The 21,113-nt window shown below is 42.6% G+C and overlaps 1 protein-coding gene across 1 annotated transcript; it reads right to left on the minus strand.

Annotated features, from left to right (window-relative positions):
* Window positions 1-255: 255 nt before the first annotated feature.
* LOC117828617 (E3 ubiquitin-protein ligase MARCHF6) lies at window positions 256-19,946 on the minus strand. The gene is made up of 25 exons (XM_034705798.1): window positions 19,543-19,946; window positions 17,813-17,912; window positions 15,024-15,097; window positions 14,655-14,798; window positions 13,474-13,546; window positions 13,141-13,309; window positions 12,768-12,957; window positions 11,706-11,767; window positions 11,562-11,594; window positions 8,647-8,698; window positions 8,464-8,522; window positions 8,300-8,380; window positions 8,120-8,188; window positions 7,835-7,909; window positions 5,472-5,606; window positions 5,134-5,354; window positions 4,892-5,029; window positions 4,144-4,366; window positions 3,606-3,675; window positions 3,196-3,377; window positions 2,960-3,094; window positions 1,918-2,007; window positions 1,551-1,683; window positions 955-1,090; window positions 256-817 (listed from the first exon to the last, which is right to left on the minus strand). Exons 1-25 carry the CDS (start codon window positions 19,559-19,561, stop codon window positions 730-732), a joined length of 2,751 nt encoding a protein of 916 aa, XP_034561689.1. The 5' UTR covers window positions 19,562-19,946; the 3' UTR covers window positions 256-729.
* Between the last annotated feature and the right edge of the window lie 1,167 nt (window positions 19,947-21,113).

Raw genomic sequence — 21,113 nt, forward strand, 5'->3', positions numbered from 1 at the left:
GAGGAGCTGGAGGTGGAGGAGCCTATCAGACGGTTGAGACTGCAAAGGAGAATTAGATTTACATCACTTCTGTCCTAGGATGGAGGGGAGCTTCCGGTTCACTATGGAGGAGCCGTTAAGCCGGCTGAGAGTGGAGATCTGCAGCTGGACACCTCTTGAAAACCCTGCTCAAACACTCTGATTCAAACATGCAATACAAGATTTTTACACTCAGGTTTGAATAAAAAACTTTTGGTGAACAAACAACCAAATAAATAAATTGTCAGTTTGATTTAATAAATTATACATACACTTTTAAGATGTACAATGGTCATTGCATTAATCCACATCTGTCTCTTGTTTTTTAAGACAAAGTCTGCGTTCAAAGTATTTACACATGTACAATTATCAGGCAGCACTTTACAAAGCAAGGCATGAACGACAATACAGATGTTGAGCTTCAAATCAAACCTTCAACCCCTCACCCTCCTGCCACTGCGTCTGTCTTGAGGGTTTGGGTTGTCGACTCAGCTGTCCAATGATTATAATACAGTTTCCCCGGCCCACCAACGACGGGCGTGGAAGGGAGATTCAAGAAATTGAACGACATCCATCAAATCCACCAGGATCCAGGGGAGATTTGAAAGGATTCAGGTCCAAGGACTGAGTTGTGAATCAAATAGGGTGGGGGGAAAAGGTGTAGGCAGGGTAACGGGTGAAAAAATATGTGGCAATGTTTGACAGAAAAATCTATTCTGCCACAGGGTTTGGAGGGGGGACCGAGCTTGCTCTTCCTGCTTTCCGCTCGTAGTTGACGAGCCTCTGTCCGACCAGGTACCTGTGAGGAGAGAAACAACAACGTTAAAACTCCTCTCATCATGTTCAACCTTTCAAGCACTAAACTGGCTTGAAAGGGGAAGCATGCACCAGAAACTTTCACGTTGAACACAATGTTTCTTGGGTCTACATCCTTACTTGTCGTTCTTGATGTGTTCGTACAGGCGTTTAAACTGTCGGATCTGGAAGGACAGGATGCCGATGAGCGAGACCACCATCAGAAGGAACGGGTAGATTCTCCTCTGCATCAGGATCTCCATCTCTGGGGTGACTCCTGATAAAGTAACACATTTCAGTTGGAAGTTGTGGCAGTCGCTGCATTAACCATCTGAGATATGAAGGTACATGATATCTGAAGGACATCTAGTTATTTACTTCTGCTTTGTTACCATCAGATTATTCATTTCAATGAGTTACTGTGAGGGCTTTACTTCCCTCCTTTTGTGATGATATGTTAAGGATTACTCAGCAAAGAAAATCTAGCTCACTGATATTTCTCCCTATAGTGCTGCTGGTGTGGCTTTAAAAAAATACTAAGTGTATTTTAAAAAGCCTTATAAGGAGCGCCAGTTCAGCTTAGTGGTTAAACTTGTGCGCCTCATGTCGTTCCCAATCTCTCTCCCTGTTTCCTGCTCTATCCTCTGTCCTATCCTCTCTGAATGAAAGCCACAGAATAAACATATAATAAATAAATAAGCCTTATAACTGATGTTCACATGAACCCAGACACTCACCCACAGCAGGCACAACCCCTGCAGCGATCACATACGGCACACACAGGGACAACAGCAGGACTGAGATGACCGGAGCAGCCAGTTTACGAATGATGAACTGGAGGTCGATGTTGCGAATTCCATTTGCATAGACCTGAGGTGGAAAGTTACGGTTATTATGATGTGTTGACTTTTTAATTTAGTAATGGGAGATGTAACACAGGTTCTCTAAGAGAAGACAACACTGCTGATCTTTACTTATGAAACTAACTACAGGCTGAATTCATGTTTTCAAGTCTTAATCAGTCAGGTTACAGAACACTCATTGATCTAAAGAAGAATAAAAGATCATCATGAGACTATTCCACAGCATCCATCGAACACCAACCTGTTCGATCACAGTCTTCAGCCACCACTGAGGGCCCATCAGAGTGATGGCAGCGATGATTTTGGCATGGAGCACTCCTAGAGCCCAATCCTGTGAATGACCAAGAGCACAATGGATTAAAACACTTAAAACACTCCAGTTGGGGAATTTCATATCACACACTAAAAGTCTCTGAGAGGGAAACTCTTTCACGTATTCACTACTGACATATTCTAGAAGTTTTAAAGAGCTCTGCCCCAGAAAATTGCCAAAGATGTTCAATAATAATAATAATAATAGTTTTATTTGTAGAGCACTTTTCAAAAAAACAAGTTACAAAGTGCTTTACATGGGCAGCAAAATAAAACAGGCAGTTCATAAAATCACACAAGTCAAGACAAAGAAATAAAACACATTTTAAAAGGACATAAAAGTCCCCTAAAAGAACTCTAAAGGAATACAATTCTTTTAAATTATATTTCTTAAGATGATTAAAATAAAATAAAATAAAATTCAGATAAAACCCGGGAAGGCTCTGCGATAGAATTATGTTTTAAGAAGGGATTTAAAAGAGCTCACACTTGTGTGTTTGTTCGCACAAGTTCCTCATTGCATTAAATGTTCCCTGTCACACGAGGAGGATGGCAGGCGGGGTGAAGGGTGAGTCTCAGGACGTGGAACATGACATCTAAAGCCAACTGCAGAGGCCACAGTGTGATGTTGTCATGTTGGGTGATGAAGCAACGGAGATCTGCTCTATGATTACAATATGAGTAAACGACAGATGAGCACACATCTTTGCTGTCCTTGTCTTGAAAGTTGTTCTCCTTTTTGTAAGGATTTTATCTATCTCGTCATGTCACTCTTCCTGATTTGCAGGTTGCATGAAATAAACGTCAGGGGCCTTGCAGAAAGAGTCTGGGTAAAGTCGGGTTGGAAATGAGGGCTGTTTGCCTTCATACATTTGGCTCACCCCAAAACATTTTGAGTACTTTTCAGGAGTTTTGTGCACGTGTGAATACAGCTTTAGACAAACCAACACAACACAGACCTATGATCGTACCTGCCAAGGGTAGAAGAGGGGTGTTTGGTCTAGGGGTACCCTGAGTGGAGCCACAATGACCAGCTCAAACAGCAGGCCCAATAATAGAGGGATTACTCCAGCAACCAGCAGAGCCACAACAAGAGTCTTCAGAATCTACACCAACAAAAGAAAGCAATCAATACATCATCAAACCACGACAAACAAAAACTCTCTGATGCTCAGTTTGAGTTTTTCAAGCTACTGAGTCTGCCCACCATGAGAGTCCACTCCTGGACTTTGTGGACGATGACGGTGCGTCCTTGGGGCATCCATGCCAGCAGCACAGTGACCCCGCGGATGGACAGCCAACACACGTACAGGCCGCAGGCTGCTGTGTACAGCTCATGGATTTTGGAGCTTCCTGTCCAGAAGGACATCAGCCAGCGCCCGGTGAACACTGAAACACAAACATGACTTGAGATATGACGACTGTAAACATCTTCAGTGATCCTCCGCTCTGTTTGATGAGGACGGGAACTACTGTTTGAGCTGGAGCTTAAAAAAGAACCCGTTCACAGCAGAGGCATGCACTTATATTTAGTCTCCCTTTCATTATGGTTTTGGGTGTGGAACTACAAAGTAGAAAAATGAATTGCTGGGTGTGCTATACGCCACTGAATCTCACCTGGTAGGGTTAGACACACCAGACTGGCCACAAGCAGAGTGATGCACATGAAAGCTATGAGCAGCACAATCTGTGGAAAGAAAACACAAGTTTTAGAAACAAGGGAGTGCAGTCCTCCAATGTGGACTACTTTGATTTTATATTTACAATCTGTAAAACTCTGTAGGAGTATGTTTTAACTTATGATCTACAGCTGGAACGTGTAAGGCAAATATCACAGTGCACACACAGATCAGAGACTCAAACATGAAGGGGAGGAGGCGTGTGATTACTGGGAGATGAGTTGTAGAGCTTCAGATGTCACTAAGTGGTACCTATAGAGTTTCTAACTGTGGGAGGTAAACCACAAATAACAGGCAGCTGCAGTATTTAAGAAAACACAAACATCCTTCATGTGAGTTATATTTAATCATACTTTCATATTCAGCCTGAAATCAGCTTGGTTTGTTAAGTAGCATGTTCACTCCTGGTGCAATCAGACTGCTTTTGTCTCACTAAACATGAAACACAGTGATGTAACGTAAACCTCCTCACTCACCCTGAATGGGAAGCGGAGGGGTCTGTGGTAAGGCTGGAACCCCACGGGTCCCCCTTGCTGCAGAATGGCCTGGTGGGCTGCATGAAGCCCCTCACCAACAGCTGGGGCAGGGTTGTTGTTGTTGTTATGATGACCGGGGGGAGGATTGTTGTTGTTGTTGTTGTTTACAGGTTGATTGGCATCATTGTCCTCCTGCTCACCGAGGAGGTAGGAGTGGAGGTCTCTGTGGAGGGAAAAGAGGGCTTGATTAAAGACGGTTACTCAAAGAATCAAGGGCTTTGGAAGGAAGAGTTTTACGCTGGTGTCAGAAAATAAACATGAAATATAAAATAAAGGCTGCATGGTTCTTACAAATAATTTATATCATATATTTTTATACAGTAAGAAAGGCAATAAATCACATTTTTTAATCTAATTGGAGGAATATTGTCGCAGATAAAGAACAAACTGTCATGTGTATAAAAACTCATTAAAAGAGGTGATCCTTTCATGTAGTCAGGACAGCAGGGTCTGTATTTTCTTTAGTACAGTCTCTCTGTCATCAAACACTGCTGCACTTTTTACAGTTTGTAAAAAGATATCATCGTCTGCACATACAAGTCTAAAATGTTGACGTATCTACGAATCAAATGCTGATTTAAAGTTGATTCTTTGTCTCTGAGGATGGATACAGTCTCACCAGGCTGAATATGTTGCTCCCTGTACACCCTCTCATGTTGTAAAAGTGACTTCACATGTTTTGACTCACAGTAAATATCCAGCACTGACAGTCCAGGCTCTGACCAGGCCTTTGAGCCACTGGCGAGTGTGTCCCTGCTCCAACAGAGCCGGCAGCACAACCTGGAGTAATAACAGCTCCAGAGACAGCTCGCTGACCGGTGCATCACTACGGCGAGAGAGGAGAAGAGAGGAGAACACACATCAACCACATGCCGAGACAGAACCAGACCTCTGTCACATAAAGTCATCGAGCAACGTTCACTCAGCTACCTGTAGAGCATGACGTTGTACGGGAGGAAAGTGGGCAGCAGCAGTTTGATGAGCCTGATGGGAAGCCACAGCATGAGCAGCACGATGGAGCCGAACACCACCACGGACAGGATGAAGCGCCGCAGGTGTCTGTATATGGGCAGGTGAATCATCTCCTGCACTGGGTTAAAATCTGGGTCATTGAGGTTTCTCAGAAACCACAGAACACCCGGTCTCAGGACCTAGTGGACACAAATTAAACAACATTGGAGGTTATTTTTTACTCTTTACTTTTCTATCAGAAGTACAAACATTCTCACCGTAAACTAACTTAGCAACTTTGACTTTTTTTATCTCACCTCTCTCAGTAGCAGGATGAAAGAAGCAAAGTAGAAGACGTAGACCATTCCCACCAGCCAGTGCAGGAACATGGTGGTACCAGGGGCAGATTTAAAACTCAACTCTCGGTCCTTCAGGGAGGCATCGAACATCTCCTGCAGGGTGGAGGAAGAGAAAGGTCAAAAGAGCATTTAGACTGACTCAAATTCATCATCTGTGCTAACTTGATTCATGCAATGCTAGTTAGACTGTTATATACGTCATGCTAACATTTGAAAATACTGCAGCCTAGGCAGTTTTCTGAGAGTGTTCAGCACTGACTGGTGTAAAGTCTCATTTACTGTGCAGGACTTTTACTGTCTTATATCTTACACATTAATTAAAGCTTCAAGACGGCATGTTTGTTGATATAAAAGCTGAATAAATTGTGATTAAAACCTAATTTAACAGCTAACTTCTTCCACTTTCAGCCTCATAACATTATTCCCACAGTCTCAGGGCTGTGTGTCTGGAGGAACACGGCTCCCTCGTCTCTGTAAACAGCTCCACCTGCTCTGAGTTAGGCTGAGGTGTTAAAATCAAACAGCAAAGGAGGAGAAGTGAAGGTGGCCACTGGAGGCGGGCAGGGGGGGGGGGGGACCTTGTTGTTGTGCCAGGTAGCATCAAAGAGAAAACTTGCTGACACACACAGACTTGCAGAAAAGGAGGCATATGCAACTCTCCACTCGTCTACCAGTTTGTTTTCTGTGTTGATGAGTGTTTGAGGTGTAATCGACAGCATCTGTTTCTGTGTTTATGCTGCACAACCCTGTTAGAGGCTCTTCTGACGGACGCCTCCATGGGGCGAAGAGGGAATGTGCAACACGACATATAAGCATCCACTTTACTCCGCACAGTAAATGTGTAAAATCAAGCTTACTGCTGCTCAGAAGGATTCAAAATATACATTTCTGCAACTAGGTCAGCAAAGATGTGACATGTGTTAACTTTCCTTTAAACATTAATCAGTATGCAGTGTCCACACTTCTTCAATATGCGCCAGGCATGGCCTTTTACAATGTCAAATTTAGCAAAGAATCCATCGCACTAACGCCAGACTGGCCAGGATTTACCCGGACAGACAGGTGTAACAGACGCAAACAGTCTCCTGCTAACTAGAATCATATGTTCTTGTTACACCCACGACTGTCAGAGTTTTGGACTGAAATATTTGAAACAATTATGAAAGTCTCAGGCCGTACTGTAGACCTTGAGCCTTTATTCTGACTTAAACTAAAGTTAAACTGAGCATAGACGTCTGAGTGAAGGCCGAGATGATCTCTGAAATGTTTAAAGTGTTTCAACTTTGACTAACTAGAGGTGTTTTAACTCTTTAACAGTGATTAAAAACAAGAGGAAGAAACATCTGAAGTGTGTGCACGTAAAGGTGAAGAGCTGCCGACGATGCTGAAATGATCTGAAGGTAAACATGGAGGACGGAATCTCTACCTCGCAAAATATGCCTAAACCCATCCAAAGAATCATTGCATTCTTCACCTTACTTACTCGTAGGCTTATTTTCCTTACATGGACTCACTCGTCCCTACTTACTCATCATACGTGGATTCAGGAGATACTGCGTTACTTGAGAAAAGATTTGGTACTCCCTGAAAGGTTCCTGAAATACGTTTTATCAGCAATGGCAGCCCTTTTTAGATTATTTTGACTTCCTGTCTATTTACGCAGAAAGTGACAACTGAGCACATATTCCCTCTGTCTTCATTTTGTTTCATTTTATTAATGTAGCATTAAGGCTGGGGTTGGTAGTCCTGAGGAATTGCTACATTCAAATGCATGCTAGTTTTCCGTGACTACCAACCCTAGCTTTAATATTTTATTTATTTACCTTTTTTTTTTAATTGAAAAACATAATTCACCTGTGTCACTCTACTGTCTATGCACTTTGTCCCCGCCTCTAAAGCCTAAATAGACTTCCCCAATGCACTAGCCTGTTATCAGGTAATGATCACCTATTTCTGTGTGATCTTGTTTTCTCTAATGTATTTACCTGGTAGTGCTTGTTTCTTTGTTTGCCTGCCCCAAATTAATGTTGGTATGATTGTGTGGTGTGTGTGAAGTGATTAATGTTCTGGGGTGGGTGTTTTTGAACATTTGTTTTGTAACATCAGTCACAGAAATGTTCCTTCCTCTGTTACGCTTCACAGAACCTACTTTGTACTTGTCTGTGCATAAAAAAACAATAAAGAAACTTTGGAATAAAAATGAATCAGTTAAGGTTTGGATCTAATCTTGAAATCACACGGTACACATAAAACGAAGACAGTCGAGAATGAGCTCTAAAAACTAGACTAAGGTGGTTCAGTCAGGAGGAAGAGAGTCTTACTAAAGAGCAGATGTCAAGCCACCATCCACAGATGAGTGGAAAAACCCCGATCTCCACGACAACCAGCAGAGACACCTGGAGAGGAAGCAGAAGAGGGTCTCAGTGTCATTTAACACGACTTTAAAAAGAACGCCTGAAAGGTTCCTCAACACAAACAAAAACACCTCTCATCAGAGTGATGTAAGCTGCAGGGTACAGACTCGGAGGAACATTCAGGCCATAAATCACAGCCAGCGAGGAAACATTGCCGCCGCTGCCCTTATTTCCACAACTCAGAGGCGTTACCTTGACAACAATGTAGCAGACTCCCAGGAGACGTCTGGAGCGCTGGAACCGGACCAGAGCAGCCAGTCCCTGAGACAGGCATTAAGGATCAACACTGCCTGAGACACACACAGAATCAATGTCACATGCAGCGTGTGTCTTTGCTCTACTGAGGGGCTGACGGCGTTTTGAAAAGGATACGTGACAGAGGATGAGCGTCATGGCCAGGAGGATGTAGCCCACTATGGTTGTGATTAAGCCCTCAAAGTGGGAGGCTTGGACCTGAGGAAAAGAACACAGGTGCAGTTAAATAACTGATTACAGCTAAAGAGATGAAACACTACATGATGAGAGCAGCTTCTTACATATTCCTCAAAGCCGAGACCAACGACGGAGAAGTGTCCGATGTGGTACGGGCAAAATGCTGCATGAGGACAGAGAACACACATCAGACACTGAAGGTTTATTCACTTATATTCATACTGTCTGTTAGAAAACCATCAGTCAGTATTTATGCACATGATACATCCTCATTGAAGTCTACTCACCAAAGACCAGGATGAAGAGCGTGTTCAGAGACACCACCCAAAACACATGCTCCTGCAAGACAGACACAACAGTCAGAACCAGGGGGACTTTAAAGCTCCTGTCAGTTTGTGTTGATTTTGGCGCCCCTTGTGGCCAAAGCAGAGCCTCTACAGTCATGGCCAAAAGTTTTGAGAATGACACAACTATTAATTTTCACAAAGTCTGCTGTTTCAGTTTTTATAATGGCAATTTGCATATACTCCAGAATGTTATGAGGAGTGATCAGCTCAACTGCAATTAATTTCAAAGTCCCTCTTTGCCTTGAAAACGAACTTTATCACCAAAAACACATTTCCACTGCATTTCAGCCCTGCCACAAAAGGACCAGCTAACATAATTTCAATGACACACAGGTGTTACACACATTAACACAGGTGTGGGTGTTGATGAGGACAAGGCTGGCGATCAATCTGTCATGATTGAGTGACTGGACACTTTAAAAGGAAGATGGTGCATGACACCATTGTTCCTCATCTGTTAGCCATGGTTACCTGCAAGGAAACACGTGCAGCCATCATTGCATTGCACAAAAAGGGCCTAACAGGGAAGTTTATAGCAGCGAGTAAGATTGCACCTCAGTCAACCGTCTATCATATTATCAAGAACTTCAAGGAGAGAGGTTCAATTGTTGCCAAACAGGCTCCAGGGCGCCCAAGAAAGTCCAGCAAGCGCAAGGACCGTCTCCTGAAGGTGTTACAGCTGCGGGATCGGGCCACCACCAGTGCAGAGCTTGCTCAGGAATGGCAGCAGGCAGGTGTGAGTGCATCTGCACGCACAGTGAGGCGAACACTTTTGGAGGAAGGCCTGGTGTCAAGGAGGGCAGCAAAGAAGCCACTTCTCTCCAGTAAAAACATCAGGGACAGACTGATATTCTGCAGAAGGTACAGGGACTGGACTGCTGAGGACTGGGGTAAAGTCATTTTCTCTGATGAATCCCCTTTCCGATTGTTTGGGGCATCTGGAGGAAGGCTTGTTCGGAGAAGACGAGGTGAGCGCTACCATCAGTCCTGTCTCTTGCCAACAGTGAAGCATCCTGAGACCATTCATGTGTGGGGTTGCTTTTCGGTCAAGCGAGTGGGCTCTCTCACAATCTTGCCTAAAAACACAGCCATGAATAAAGAATGGTACCAGAGCGTCCTCCGAGAGCAACTTCTCCCAACCATCCAAGGGCAGTTTGGTGATGAAGAATGCCTTTTCCAGCATGATGGAGCACCTTGCCATAAAGCAAAAGTCATAACAAAATGGCTCGGGGAACAAAACATTAAGATTTTGGGCCCTTGGCCAGGAAACTCCCCAGATCTTAATCCCATTGAGGACTTGTGGTCAATCCTCAAGAGGCGGGTGGACAATCAAAAACCCACAAATTCTGACAAACTCCAAGCATTGATTATGCAAGAATGGACTGCCATCAGTCAGGATTTGGTCCAGAACTTGATTGACAGCATGCCAGGGAGAATTGCAGAGGTCTTGAAAAAGAAGGGTCAACACTGCAAATATTGACTTATTGCATGAATTCTGTGTAATTCTCAATAAAAGCTTTTGATACTTATAAAATGCTTCTAATTGTATTTCATTATACCATAGAAACATCTGACAAAAACACCTAAAAGCCCTGAAGCAGCAGACTTTGTGAAAATGTAATATTTGTGTCATTCTCAAAACTTTTGGCCACGACTGTATATCTTGACTTGTGCATGTGTAAAGCCTGGTTTATACATCATTGTTAACCCTACGATGTAGTGGCGGACTAGCACCACATACTTGTGTGTCCTTGTATTTCCCTCTGCGATACTCTGCATAAACACATGTTGCCTGTTTCTGGTCCTGCTACATTTTCTGCTTGCTTGTCCACAGTCCACATAAATGTTGATGTTGATAAAACGTGCTTACTGAGTCAAGAAAAAACACTCTTTGGGGCCACAATAACTGTATTTTGACACTATTGCTGCAAATAAAAGTGCTCTAAACACACAATACAAGACTGTGTTGCACTTTTACGAAAGTTGTTAAATGTTCCTGCAGTGACAGATGCACTGGACAGACAGACAGACAGTTCATAGCACTCTGAACTGCATCTTCATCTTTCATTATTAAGAGTTGAGCAAAACTTTGTTACATCTTACTAAATGTGTGTAACGTACCACCAAACGGTAATAAATCAAGCTGTAGACACGGACATGTTAAAGGTAATAACTGCAAAAAAAACGGCACACAAAAAATATTAAATAGACGTAACTCTGTAGCTGTTTATGTCTTTATCACTAACGCACACTGGGGGGTAAAATCTTCAATTAGGATGAGAAAGATGCATGGAGGCAGGGAGAGCTGGTTCATAAAGCACACCTGTTGCAGGTAGATGACCAAGCTAACACAGAGCCCCTCTGCTCACTAACTCAGCTCGTCACAGGACAGCAGTGTTTGTGTTTTGACAGATTGTACGCAGAGTGGGGAGAATATCATGGATTTTGAATGTCCGGCGGTCTGTCAATAAAGTTTTCATCTCATTAACGAAAACAAAATATACGTTAATCAGAATTTTTTATATAGGTGATATAATTTAGCTCGTCATTGTCTCGTCTTCATCATGAAAAAAAAGGGATGTTGATGAATATTTATCCTCATAATTTTGTTAATGAAATTTAAAATGCCACTTATGATTCTTGCGGATTAAAAAACATCTTTAATTGAATTTTGTCTAAAAGTAAAAAAGGTATAGAGATCTTAAAACATTGTTCTGATGGTAAGACTGTTAATGTGAATATCTTTAATAACAATCAGTGAGAGTATAGATCTGACTCAGAGGGATGCTGCAGTGGATATCTAAAATGTAGCTCCTGGTAGGAGTGTGTGTGACGATAACTGATACAGAACTTACCAGAAACACCAGAGAACCATCCAGGCCGAGCATCTAAACAGAGAAGGTTTGAAGTTTATTATGTTAAAAGGTGTTTGACATAAACAGAACAACTTTTTGAGAGTCTTTTTGGAAACAGTTGAGCTCATGAATGTGTATCGTTACCCTTTCCCAGGTGAGCTCCTCTGCCGCCCTGTCCCACTCCAGAGCATTCCAGTTCATGTCATCTAAAGAGAGAGAGAGAGAGATGCAGGGATGATCAGTACATTCAGCTGCTTTAAAGGGATCCATACACAGCTCTGAGGTGATACCACATATTTCTAAACTGCTCTTAATAGCCAACATGGCTCCAGCAGACGGAGCACCATCTGCAGACGGAGTTGTCCCCGTGTTTGTCTGCTGAATGTTTGGAGCTGGCTTTTAGCTCCAGAAAGTCCTTCTTAAAGAGGCTGCTGTTGTTTTACATTATTCATTCTGTTCTGGTTCAATCCATCAGCCCTGAAGTGCAGAGCAACCTATTGTGAGTTTTCCGCTGCAGTCACTTAGCTGTCATGACGCCCCACAGCTAGAATAATGGATAATACAATCACAATTCATTATCAGGCCTTTCTCAGAGCCTGCTGCAGAAATCAGCCCATTAACCAGGCGGGCTCAAAACAGACGAGTGAGATACGAGTGCTGTGGATAACATTTGGACACAGGGTTGGATTATTCTCAAATTGATTGTTTTGATTTTACAAACTGACAAATGGGACTGTTGTGAACAGTGATGGGTTCTGTTATGTTGGTGGTATTGTTTGTTCTGGTGTTTGTCGGGGTTTAACGCTGCATTGCTCGAACAGTAGTGTTGCTTGTTTGTTTGTTTGTTGGCTTTACTGGAGGAGAAGTATTTTAAAAAACACTTCAGCTCCTTTTCTCTAGAGCATGATATCCATCTCTGTCTCAGTGTTCGCAGACAGTAAGGGATTTATTCTGCAACGTAAGACTTATCTACAGAATGTGCAACCATGTAAAGACAGAAAGTAAGTCCTGCAGCATGTTTATTTTTAATGTATGCTTGTTCAACTATTAATTAAGATGATATTTAAGTACAGATTAATTCGTTTTACACAGCCTGACAACTCCTTTAGACCAAAACTACAGCTACACCTGCCAGAGGTCTGACCCTGTGGATTATTTGTGTCAATACTAAACTAAATATAAGTTCAAAGTTGATGTAATTCTAACCTTGTGCTCCATTGTTGGGGTCAGCATCTTCCGCCGCTGCTCCCTCCTCTTCTTCCAGCTCGGGATCATCGCCCTGGTCCGGCGGGACATCAGGGGGCTCAGGCTCTGCTTCGTTCTGAGCTGGTGGATCAGCAGGAGGCGGCTGAGCTGCAGGTGGCTCATCAGCTGCTCCCTGACCTGCAGCCTGAGCCTGAGAGTGAGAGGAGAGGATGAATCTTCTGTCTTTGAACAAAGTGCATTCAGTGTCTGACTCAGAGCCCACTGACCTGAAGGTAGAGCCACTGAACTGATTTTCTTTCACTGGTTTTCAGCTTCATGTTGTAAAGAATAAAAAGATGTACTGGCTTCATTGACCACTATTCAAACAAACTACCTCATTGGGTTGTCCGGCTGCGTTTGGCGGTGGCGCCTGGTGCTGCTCTAACCACTGTGGAGCGCCACCGTGGACTATCTGTTCTCTGAGCCACACCAGGCTGATGAACGCACACAGCGTGCAGGTGACCACGAAGCAGCCCTGTAGACAATCTGCAAGCAGGTTCTCTCTGCAAGAGCGTGACAAGTCACATTTAAAAAAACACATAAAAACAATGAACTGGCCCTTTAAATCAAGCTTGAGAATAAACAAGCACATAAAGCAGCTAACTAAGTTTAGCATAGCATTCTGTGCTAGTGTGTCATGCAGAAGAATTCTGGTGTGTTCACTCACGTTGAGAGCATGTCCAATGGCAGTGTCAAAAGCGAGCTCACGGAGCCTGTAAACAGACACTTGTATATGCGACCTATGACAGAAAGAACACACAGAAGAATTAGTGCTTTTTACTCTTTTACAATAATTATGAAATGTCTCAAAATGCTGTCTTACATAAAATCAGAGACTCTAATCCATCTAGTGTACACTGTTTACATGGAGCACAGAGGGGATTTATATATCCTGGAGCTCTCACATTATCGCCTCTTATGTAGATGCATTAAAGCTGTAAATCTCTTGAAGGCGTTAAACCATGAGAGTGAGCTAATGTGTAACGCTGATGGTGTGGTTACTTCATACACGACTGTGTTATATGCAACAAGTGTGACAAGTTAGACACTTCCTCTGGGACAGAACAGGGACTGACAGCGAAATTCCATCAGATCCGTGTCTGGTCCTTCTCTGATCCGTCACAGCACCGGATCTGATAGGTTTCTATTCTAGTCAATGTGTTAACTTCCACTGGATCCACTCCACTGTGTTCCGGCTGTGTCTCTGATTCGGCTGGTTGGAAAGCAACTGATCAGATTACAAGACTTCTATTTTTGCTGGATGCCGGAGCACGACGCATCAATCTCAACAGAGCAGATGGAGCGGGACAGGAAGTCAGGCACCAAAACAAAATGAAAACATCTGGTTAATTTTCAGAATAAAACACTCTGTGTTATCGTTAGATCGTTTGGGCCTGGAGTCAACAGGTCAGAGGTTTTCAGAGGATCATAAAGACAACATGGATGCGGGGAGGAGGAGAATCCTTGATCCAGTGATTACAGCGGGAAAACCTTGGTCACATGGCTCCAGCTGTCCGGCGCTGCTGCTCCGTGCTGCGTTCCAAAAAACGTAGCCGATGGGTGTTCACGAACGAGAGACCACTGAGCCGGACCGCAGTGGATCGGAGACGGACTGGACATGGATCTTGTGGAAGTCCCGTGTAAGAAGTTTCACCGTGAGGAACAGACTAATGAACAAACGTATCAAATCTAATGAAGAAGTGTTTCTGATAACACAGGGTCAAACAATTCAGGCCTCGTTGTTTTCATGGCTTTATTTGTGGAGAGCAGATTTATTGAAGGGATGTTTTTAAGCTGCAAAACTGATAACAATGTTTATTGAAGAGCAGACCTTCATGGTAGACTTACATGCAGTGAGAGGAACCACCCCAAGCCATGCAAAGGCCACCAGTGTGTAATGGAACCAGTAGCGGATGGCTGTGCCCACACTGGTCAGCAGCCCGGCACAGATGTCCTGGATGGGCAAACGCGACGGCATGTCTGGAGAGTAAACTAAGAAGAGAACGAGAGGTTACCTGACATATTCTAAAACTATCTCATTCAACTATTACACAGAGTGGAGCCTCAGCAACACAAATGACTGAGAGTGAGTTCAACGTCATGCATTAAAAAAAGAAAGAGTGTTACAAAAAGAACCCGTCTGTAAGGTTTCTTTAGGACGCTTGAGGCTGTTTAATGTGTTCAAGAGGATAATCCATCAATGTCACAAGTACTTACTGGGTGTGAAAGCAAATCTGTGCTTGCATAATTCACAGTACTCCTTCCTGCTGTGCTTCAACCACTGGACCAAACTGCAATGCAAACATTCAAAAGGACAAAAATTCAACATCGTGAAGGAAAATTGTGTTTCTGTTTCCTGCTTTGTTTTGCACCTAGGAACCTAGGGAGCAATGTATGAAACTAGATACACTGATAGTAATGATCACAGCATTCATGTTTAAAATACCAAATCAATCAGGATCACATGTGGTCACATTTAAAACGTCAAAAGTTTGATTTCAGCTGGATTAAAGGCTGCTTGTTTTGACTTTTACACATTTACATCAACAAACTGTTTATATAAACATCTCCTGTTTCGCAGACTGAATCCAGTTTGGGATGTAAAGATTATAAATTCAAGTATTAAGATCAAACACATTAGTCTTTTAATTGAAATATGAAGAAGGAACGACAGAGGCTGAACTGTGAAAACACTATAGACTGTATAAATAATAGACGTAGTATCTGTGATGTCACCCATCTGTTTCTGAAGCGCTGTTTTGAGGCCAATCATCTGCTGGAGACATATTGCTGCTGTTGAGCGATTGTGACGTAAAGAGGCGGGCTTTGAGCCTCCTCGCCAATAGCTACAGTGTTCCCGCCTGTCAATCAAGTCAGCTGTGACACTCATCGGAAGACTCGTAATCTCAATATCTTCAAAATTGCCGCATTAGATAATAATTCACCCCCCCTACAGTGTGTGCCGATCAAGAAATGAGCTATCCAGACTACACTCGTTTTTTGTACCAGACTGTAAACATGTTTATTTCTGCTGTAAAGATCGGCTTTTTTGAATTGGTGTGTATGTGGTTTCCTGTACTTCCGGAGCCAGCCTCAAGCGGATCCTCGATGAACTGCAGTTTGTAGCACTCCTGCATTGGACTGGAGTTTGCCGCTTCTGTGAGCACGTGTTTCAGTCGTCGAACACTCACCCACACTTCACAAAAAGCAGCATATCTTTTATTCCTGAGCTTCTTTGTGCTTGCACGTTGTAACAACAACATCCCTGCTCTTTGTGACATAGACCAGCCTCTGGGATTAACAGCACAGTTATGTAAGGGCAGCATAACACCGGCTGAATCCAACACATATGCTAGCATGCAGGGTCTGCGTCATGAGACCAACACGGAACAGAACAGGGCTTTGGTTTCAGATTCATCTTACATCACTGACCAGGTCCTCACTCTGCCTGACTTATGAAAAATTCACGAGGTTTGATGTTCCATAACTCAGCGAAACGTTCATCCCCCTCCATGACAGAAGACATTTTACACCTTGTTCAGCTCACTGAGGTTCAGCTCAGACCGTGAAATGACCTGAAATCCCCTGTTGTGCAGAAAGAAATATTGATCTCTGATGCTGCAACGCTGAACAATGCAACACTTATTAATCTATAATCTTTAATACTTTACAGAGTCTGTCTGCTTCTTGAGAGCTGCAGGGGTTTAGTTTATCATTTTAATGTTCTAAACAAAACAAAGCAACAGACAATAGGTCTGCACACACTCACTACAACGACACTCTTTACACAAAAGACTGTGATTCTGAACTTTGAGGGGGTGACTGTGAGCGGATATGAATACAGAGTGAGGTTCAACAATTGCCATAGAACCATCCAGGCCTCATGCCCCGGGGATGTCCACGCACCTGACCCTCAATGAGAACGCAGCACAATCCTAAAACTACCTGCAGGGCCTGGTATTGTTTTCATCAGAGCAGTACCACACCTGCGGTCAGTATTGTGGAGAACCGTGCAACCTGGGTGTGATAGAGGGCAGGTCTGTTCTGCATCCTTTCATGATTCTTCTACTCCGGGATTTATCACAAGCTTATGCACCATGTTATCCAATTACATCGCAATACAACAAATCACTTGACTGCATCAATCCTATTATAGTGTACGCATGTAAACACAGACCATAGCTTCTTCAATTAGACTACTGGATCCAAAACAACCTTAGAGATGAGGACTATTTTTTAAAGAGATATCTTTTTTTGTGTGTGGCATTTTTGCATTAATTAGAAAGGACAGCTGGAAAGAGACAGGACGTGGGGAATAGAGCGCAGGGGAAGACCATAGATGTATAAATAATGGACGTAGTATCCGTGATGTCACCCATCTGTTTCTGAAGCGCTGTTTTGAGGCCAATCGTCGGCGGGAGCCATATTGCTGCTGTCGAGCGATTGTGAGCAGCTACAGTGTCCCCGTCTGTCAATCAAGTCAGCTGTGCCTCTCATTGGAAGACTCGTAATCTTAATATCTTTGAAATTACAGAGTTATGAAAAAATGTACCCCCCGTGCAGTGTGTGCCGATAGCGAAATGAGCTATCCAGACTACACTCGTTTCTTTGTACCAGGCTGTAAACATGTTTATTTCTGCTGTAAAGGTGGTCTTCTTTGAATGGGTGTGTATGTGGTTTCCTGTGTTCCTGCAGCCAGCCTCAAGCGGATTCTCAATGAACTGCAGTTCTTAGCACTTTTGTTTGATACATAATTGTATGCATGTCACACAACTCTGGGTTAAATAAATCCTTCACAATCAGACCATTTAGTTTCTCATCAGAGTAAGTTTGAGGGATGAAAATGTTAGAGAAGTTTGTGGATTGGCCAAAAAAAAGCAGCTAACCTCACCAAAGATCCTCACATTTCTGCCAGTGGTCTTTTGAGCACATGTTACACAAGATTAGGTAAGACTTTTAATACAGGGGTCTCAGAAATGACAGCTGAAGAGCCAAAACACACTTACCATTCCTGGTGTATAAACTTGATGCTGCCAGTGCAGACACAGGGATGGTACAAGGGTTTATCTGGGGTCCCCTCGGAGCGGCACACACGGCAAATATCCGCTGCACACAGAGAAAAAACACACATATGACATGTTAGCAAGAATATGACACCCAACTAGGGATGTAACGATCACAAATCGGTCAAAAATCGCTACAAATAAGGGTGGATTAAAATCGATTCAACAACATTTGTATCTGGATATTATTTTTAAACAGTCGAAGGCCCTATCTGCATTATACTCCGCTTGTTCAACATCATTAAGTCTCTTGTGCTGCTCTCTCATTACTCGCTGAGTGGAGGTGTTTTAAGTTTAAAGCATGTTTCAGAATCAGCTGACTGAAGGTGTTGCTCACAGCGGCGATGCTCAGCTGGGGGCTGCAGCTGAGTGACAGGTCTCCACGAGCGCTTTTTCCTCCAGTGCTGGACTGATCTGGCCCGGTTGCGCTTGCTGACCCTGTCTACTCGTTCTCAATAAGAACGGGAAAACTGGACACTGTGAGTCTAAAATATGATCCTGTTCAGTTGTCCTGTTGCAATAAATCCACATGTTGTAGTCTGAGTCTTCACTCTATGACCATGCGTCCACAGAGATTATTTATAAGCCTGCTCCTCACGTTGATATTCAGCGTGTTTAACATTTTGAACACCTCAATATGATCCGTAGCTTTTTAATACCGTCAGTAATATATTCTGTGTCGTGAAGGAAAATTTGATTTAGGGGAAAAAAAGCATTTGGCATTATTTTTGACATGGAAAACATTTACGTTTTTTTAATGATTAAAAGATAATTGATTGTTAACATTTCCAAAGATCGATCACGGAAAATACTTGAAATTTACATCCCTAACTTAAAAAGATTTACCTTATTTGTTTTAATATTTAACACTTTCTTTTGGGAATCGTTCACTTTCCATTTCTCTATAATTGTTCTGAAATTTTCCAACAAGGTGTTTTTGTATGGTGATTTAAGTTTTCTTGCAAGGTGCTGAAAAAAAGTGTGCAGTGGTTTTATTTGAGTTACAACACACCTTAAAAATGAAAAAGGATTACTTTGTTTACAAAGAAATATTAGAGGAAAAATATATATCATATGCAACTGTCCATATCTGAGACTTGAGATAAAATAATAGTTATTTAAATTTTGAGTTCAATCCAGTTTTCTATTAAATCGTTAGAGAATCGTGAGTGAATCGTATCGTGAACCAAAAATCAGGATTCGAATAGAATCGTGGGTTGAGTCTATCCTTGCATCCCTACACCCAACACCAAAGCCAAGAGGACCAGGGGTGTGCTAATGGACACAGAGTGACACATGTTAGGTGACAGGTGTCTGTGTGGATGGAGGGATCTAGTCCACATGCATAAAGCCGGCTGTGTGACATACAGAGATAAGAGGCAGAGACATTTCCTTATCTAAATGACAACATATCAGGAGACTGATGACATCACCAATAACTTCTGCCCTCCTCCATGATAATGAGCTCTGCCGCATTAAAACAGTGATCCACAGAGATCACACCTAACTTACCCTCACAGCACACTGACAGGCTGTATTGCTATAAAGCTTAAGTATCCACTAGCAGGCCAGCTCAGCAGCAGCAGCAGACCTAGTGTCGGTGATGCACAGAAGCTAATGCTAATTAACAAACTCCTGCCAGAAAGCAACAAGCGACACCTCTCAGTATTTACCTTCTTCGGCTGTATCCATGTTGCTCGCTAAGCACCGGTCACTTCCAGAAACACCTGGTGCAGCGGACCCATCCACCACACGGACGATAGATCGGGCTGCGTTAAGCTAGCGAGTCGAGAGTATCCTTATGATGCATTGAGAATCATAAAATGGTTTCCCCACAGACTCAACTCCAGCGCCTGCTTCTGCTTTCACTCCTCTCCAGTACAGGGTGTGCTCGCCGCGACACAGCAGGATGGGCTCTGAAAGTGTACTTCAAATGTTAAACACTAAAGTTGAAGAAGGGTACATCCTCCGTGTGGCTGAAATGACAGTTTAGGAGACAAATGGCTAACTGAGCTAACGCATGCGCCAACGTCACTGCTAGCTCCTGTCACAACAGTTCGGCTTTACGGCAGCGGGTACAGTTTTACGGCAGGGACACTTCCATAACAACCGTCACGTGATCCGTGGGGCCGAGAGGGGCAAGCTTCAAGAAAACGCTTTTTTTGGGGTATCATTTAATAAATAAACAAACAATAAAATAAAATTATATAGATAGATACCAGAAAAATAAATACTCATTACAATAAAATCAATAAAATAAAATCAGATAAATACCAGAAAAATAAAATCATTATGATCAAATCAACTAAATGACAGCAGAGAAATATATGTACTCCTGTATCAGAAATAAGCATACGGATGTTGTTTGTCTGCGTTTATTTCAATCCATCCCCACTTTGAATAATGGCATCTGCAGACTGTTAATTGAAACTTTTAAAAACATGCAACTTACAGCTCTAAGGTGGAAATTAAATGTTATGAGGGCCTCCCTTGTGAGAAATTTTGCTTTTTTCCTCAAAATTGAAAATTTCAGTCTTTTATTTTTTTTTTGTCCTAGAAGTATACTCAACTCAACCCCTTTTTTATGGAACACCTTTCATACATTCAAGCATGCAGCCTATGTGCTTCACAAAAGAAAAGAGAGCCAGAAAACAACAGCAAGAGGTAAAATGATACAAGGCTAAAGCAAGAGAGAGGAAAGTTAGATGACAAACTTCAAAATAAATCAGTACAATAAAATCAATCAAATCAGATAAGTATAAGAATAAAATTCATTGCTATAAAATCAATAAAATAAAATCTGAGGAATATAGACATATAAGATTGAATAAATTAAATAAAAATAAAAATAATGCTCAAACAATTGTCTTAATGTTTATGATGCAGTCCAGGGCTAAAAGGTAGTAACTCCAAAGTAAAAGACTGTGGTGAAGTTGGTTTAAAGTTGGATATTCGACAGACATTCATGCTGGAGCCAGCAAGTAAAGCTCTCACTTGTGCCCATGGAAGATGGTAGGAGGACAGTAACCTCCTCTCCTGAGGCTTGCCCAAACCGATGGAGACCGACCTAAAGGACCATCAGCAAGTTATTGTTTCACAGTAGCAAAATCAACATTTTTATCATATTTCTTCAATAACTTCCATGTTTTATGACCAACTGTCCTCAAATCAATATTTATAACTAATACTCCCTTGGAGGAATGGGACACACCAACTTGTATCCAATGTTTGTGTTTTTTCCTCT

The sequence above is a fragment of the Notolabrus celidotus genome, chromosome 17 (assembly GCF_009762535.1).
Source record: "Notolabrus celidotus isolate fNotCel1 chromosome 17, fNotCel1.pri, whole genome shotgun sequence".
NCBI lineage: Eukaryota > Metazoa > Chordata > Actinopteri > Labriformes > Labridae > Notolabrus > Notolabrus celidotus.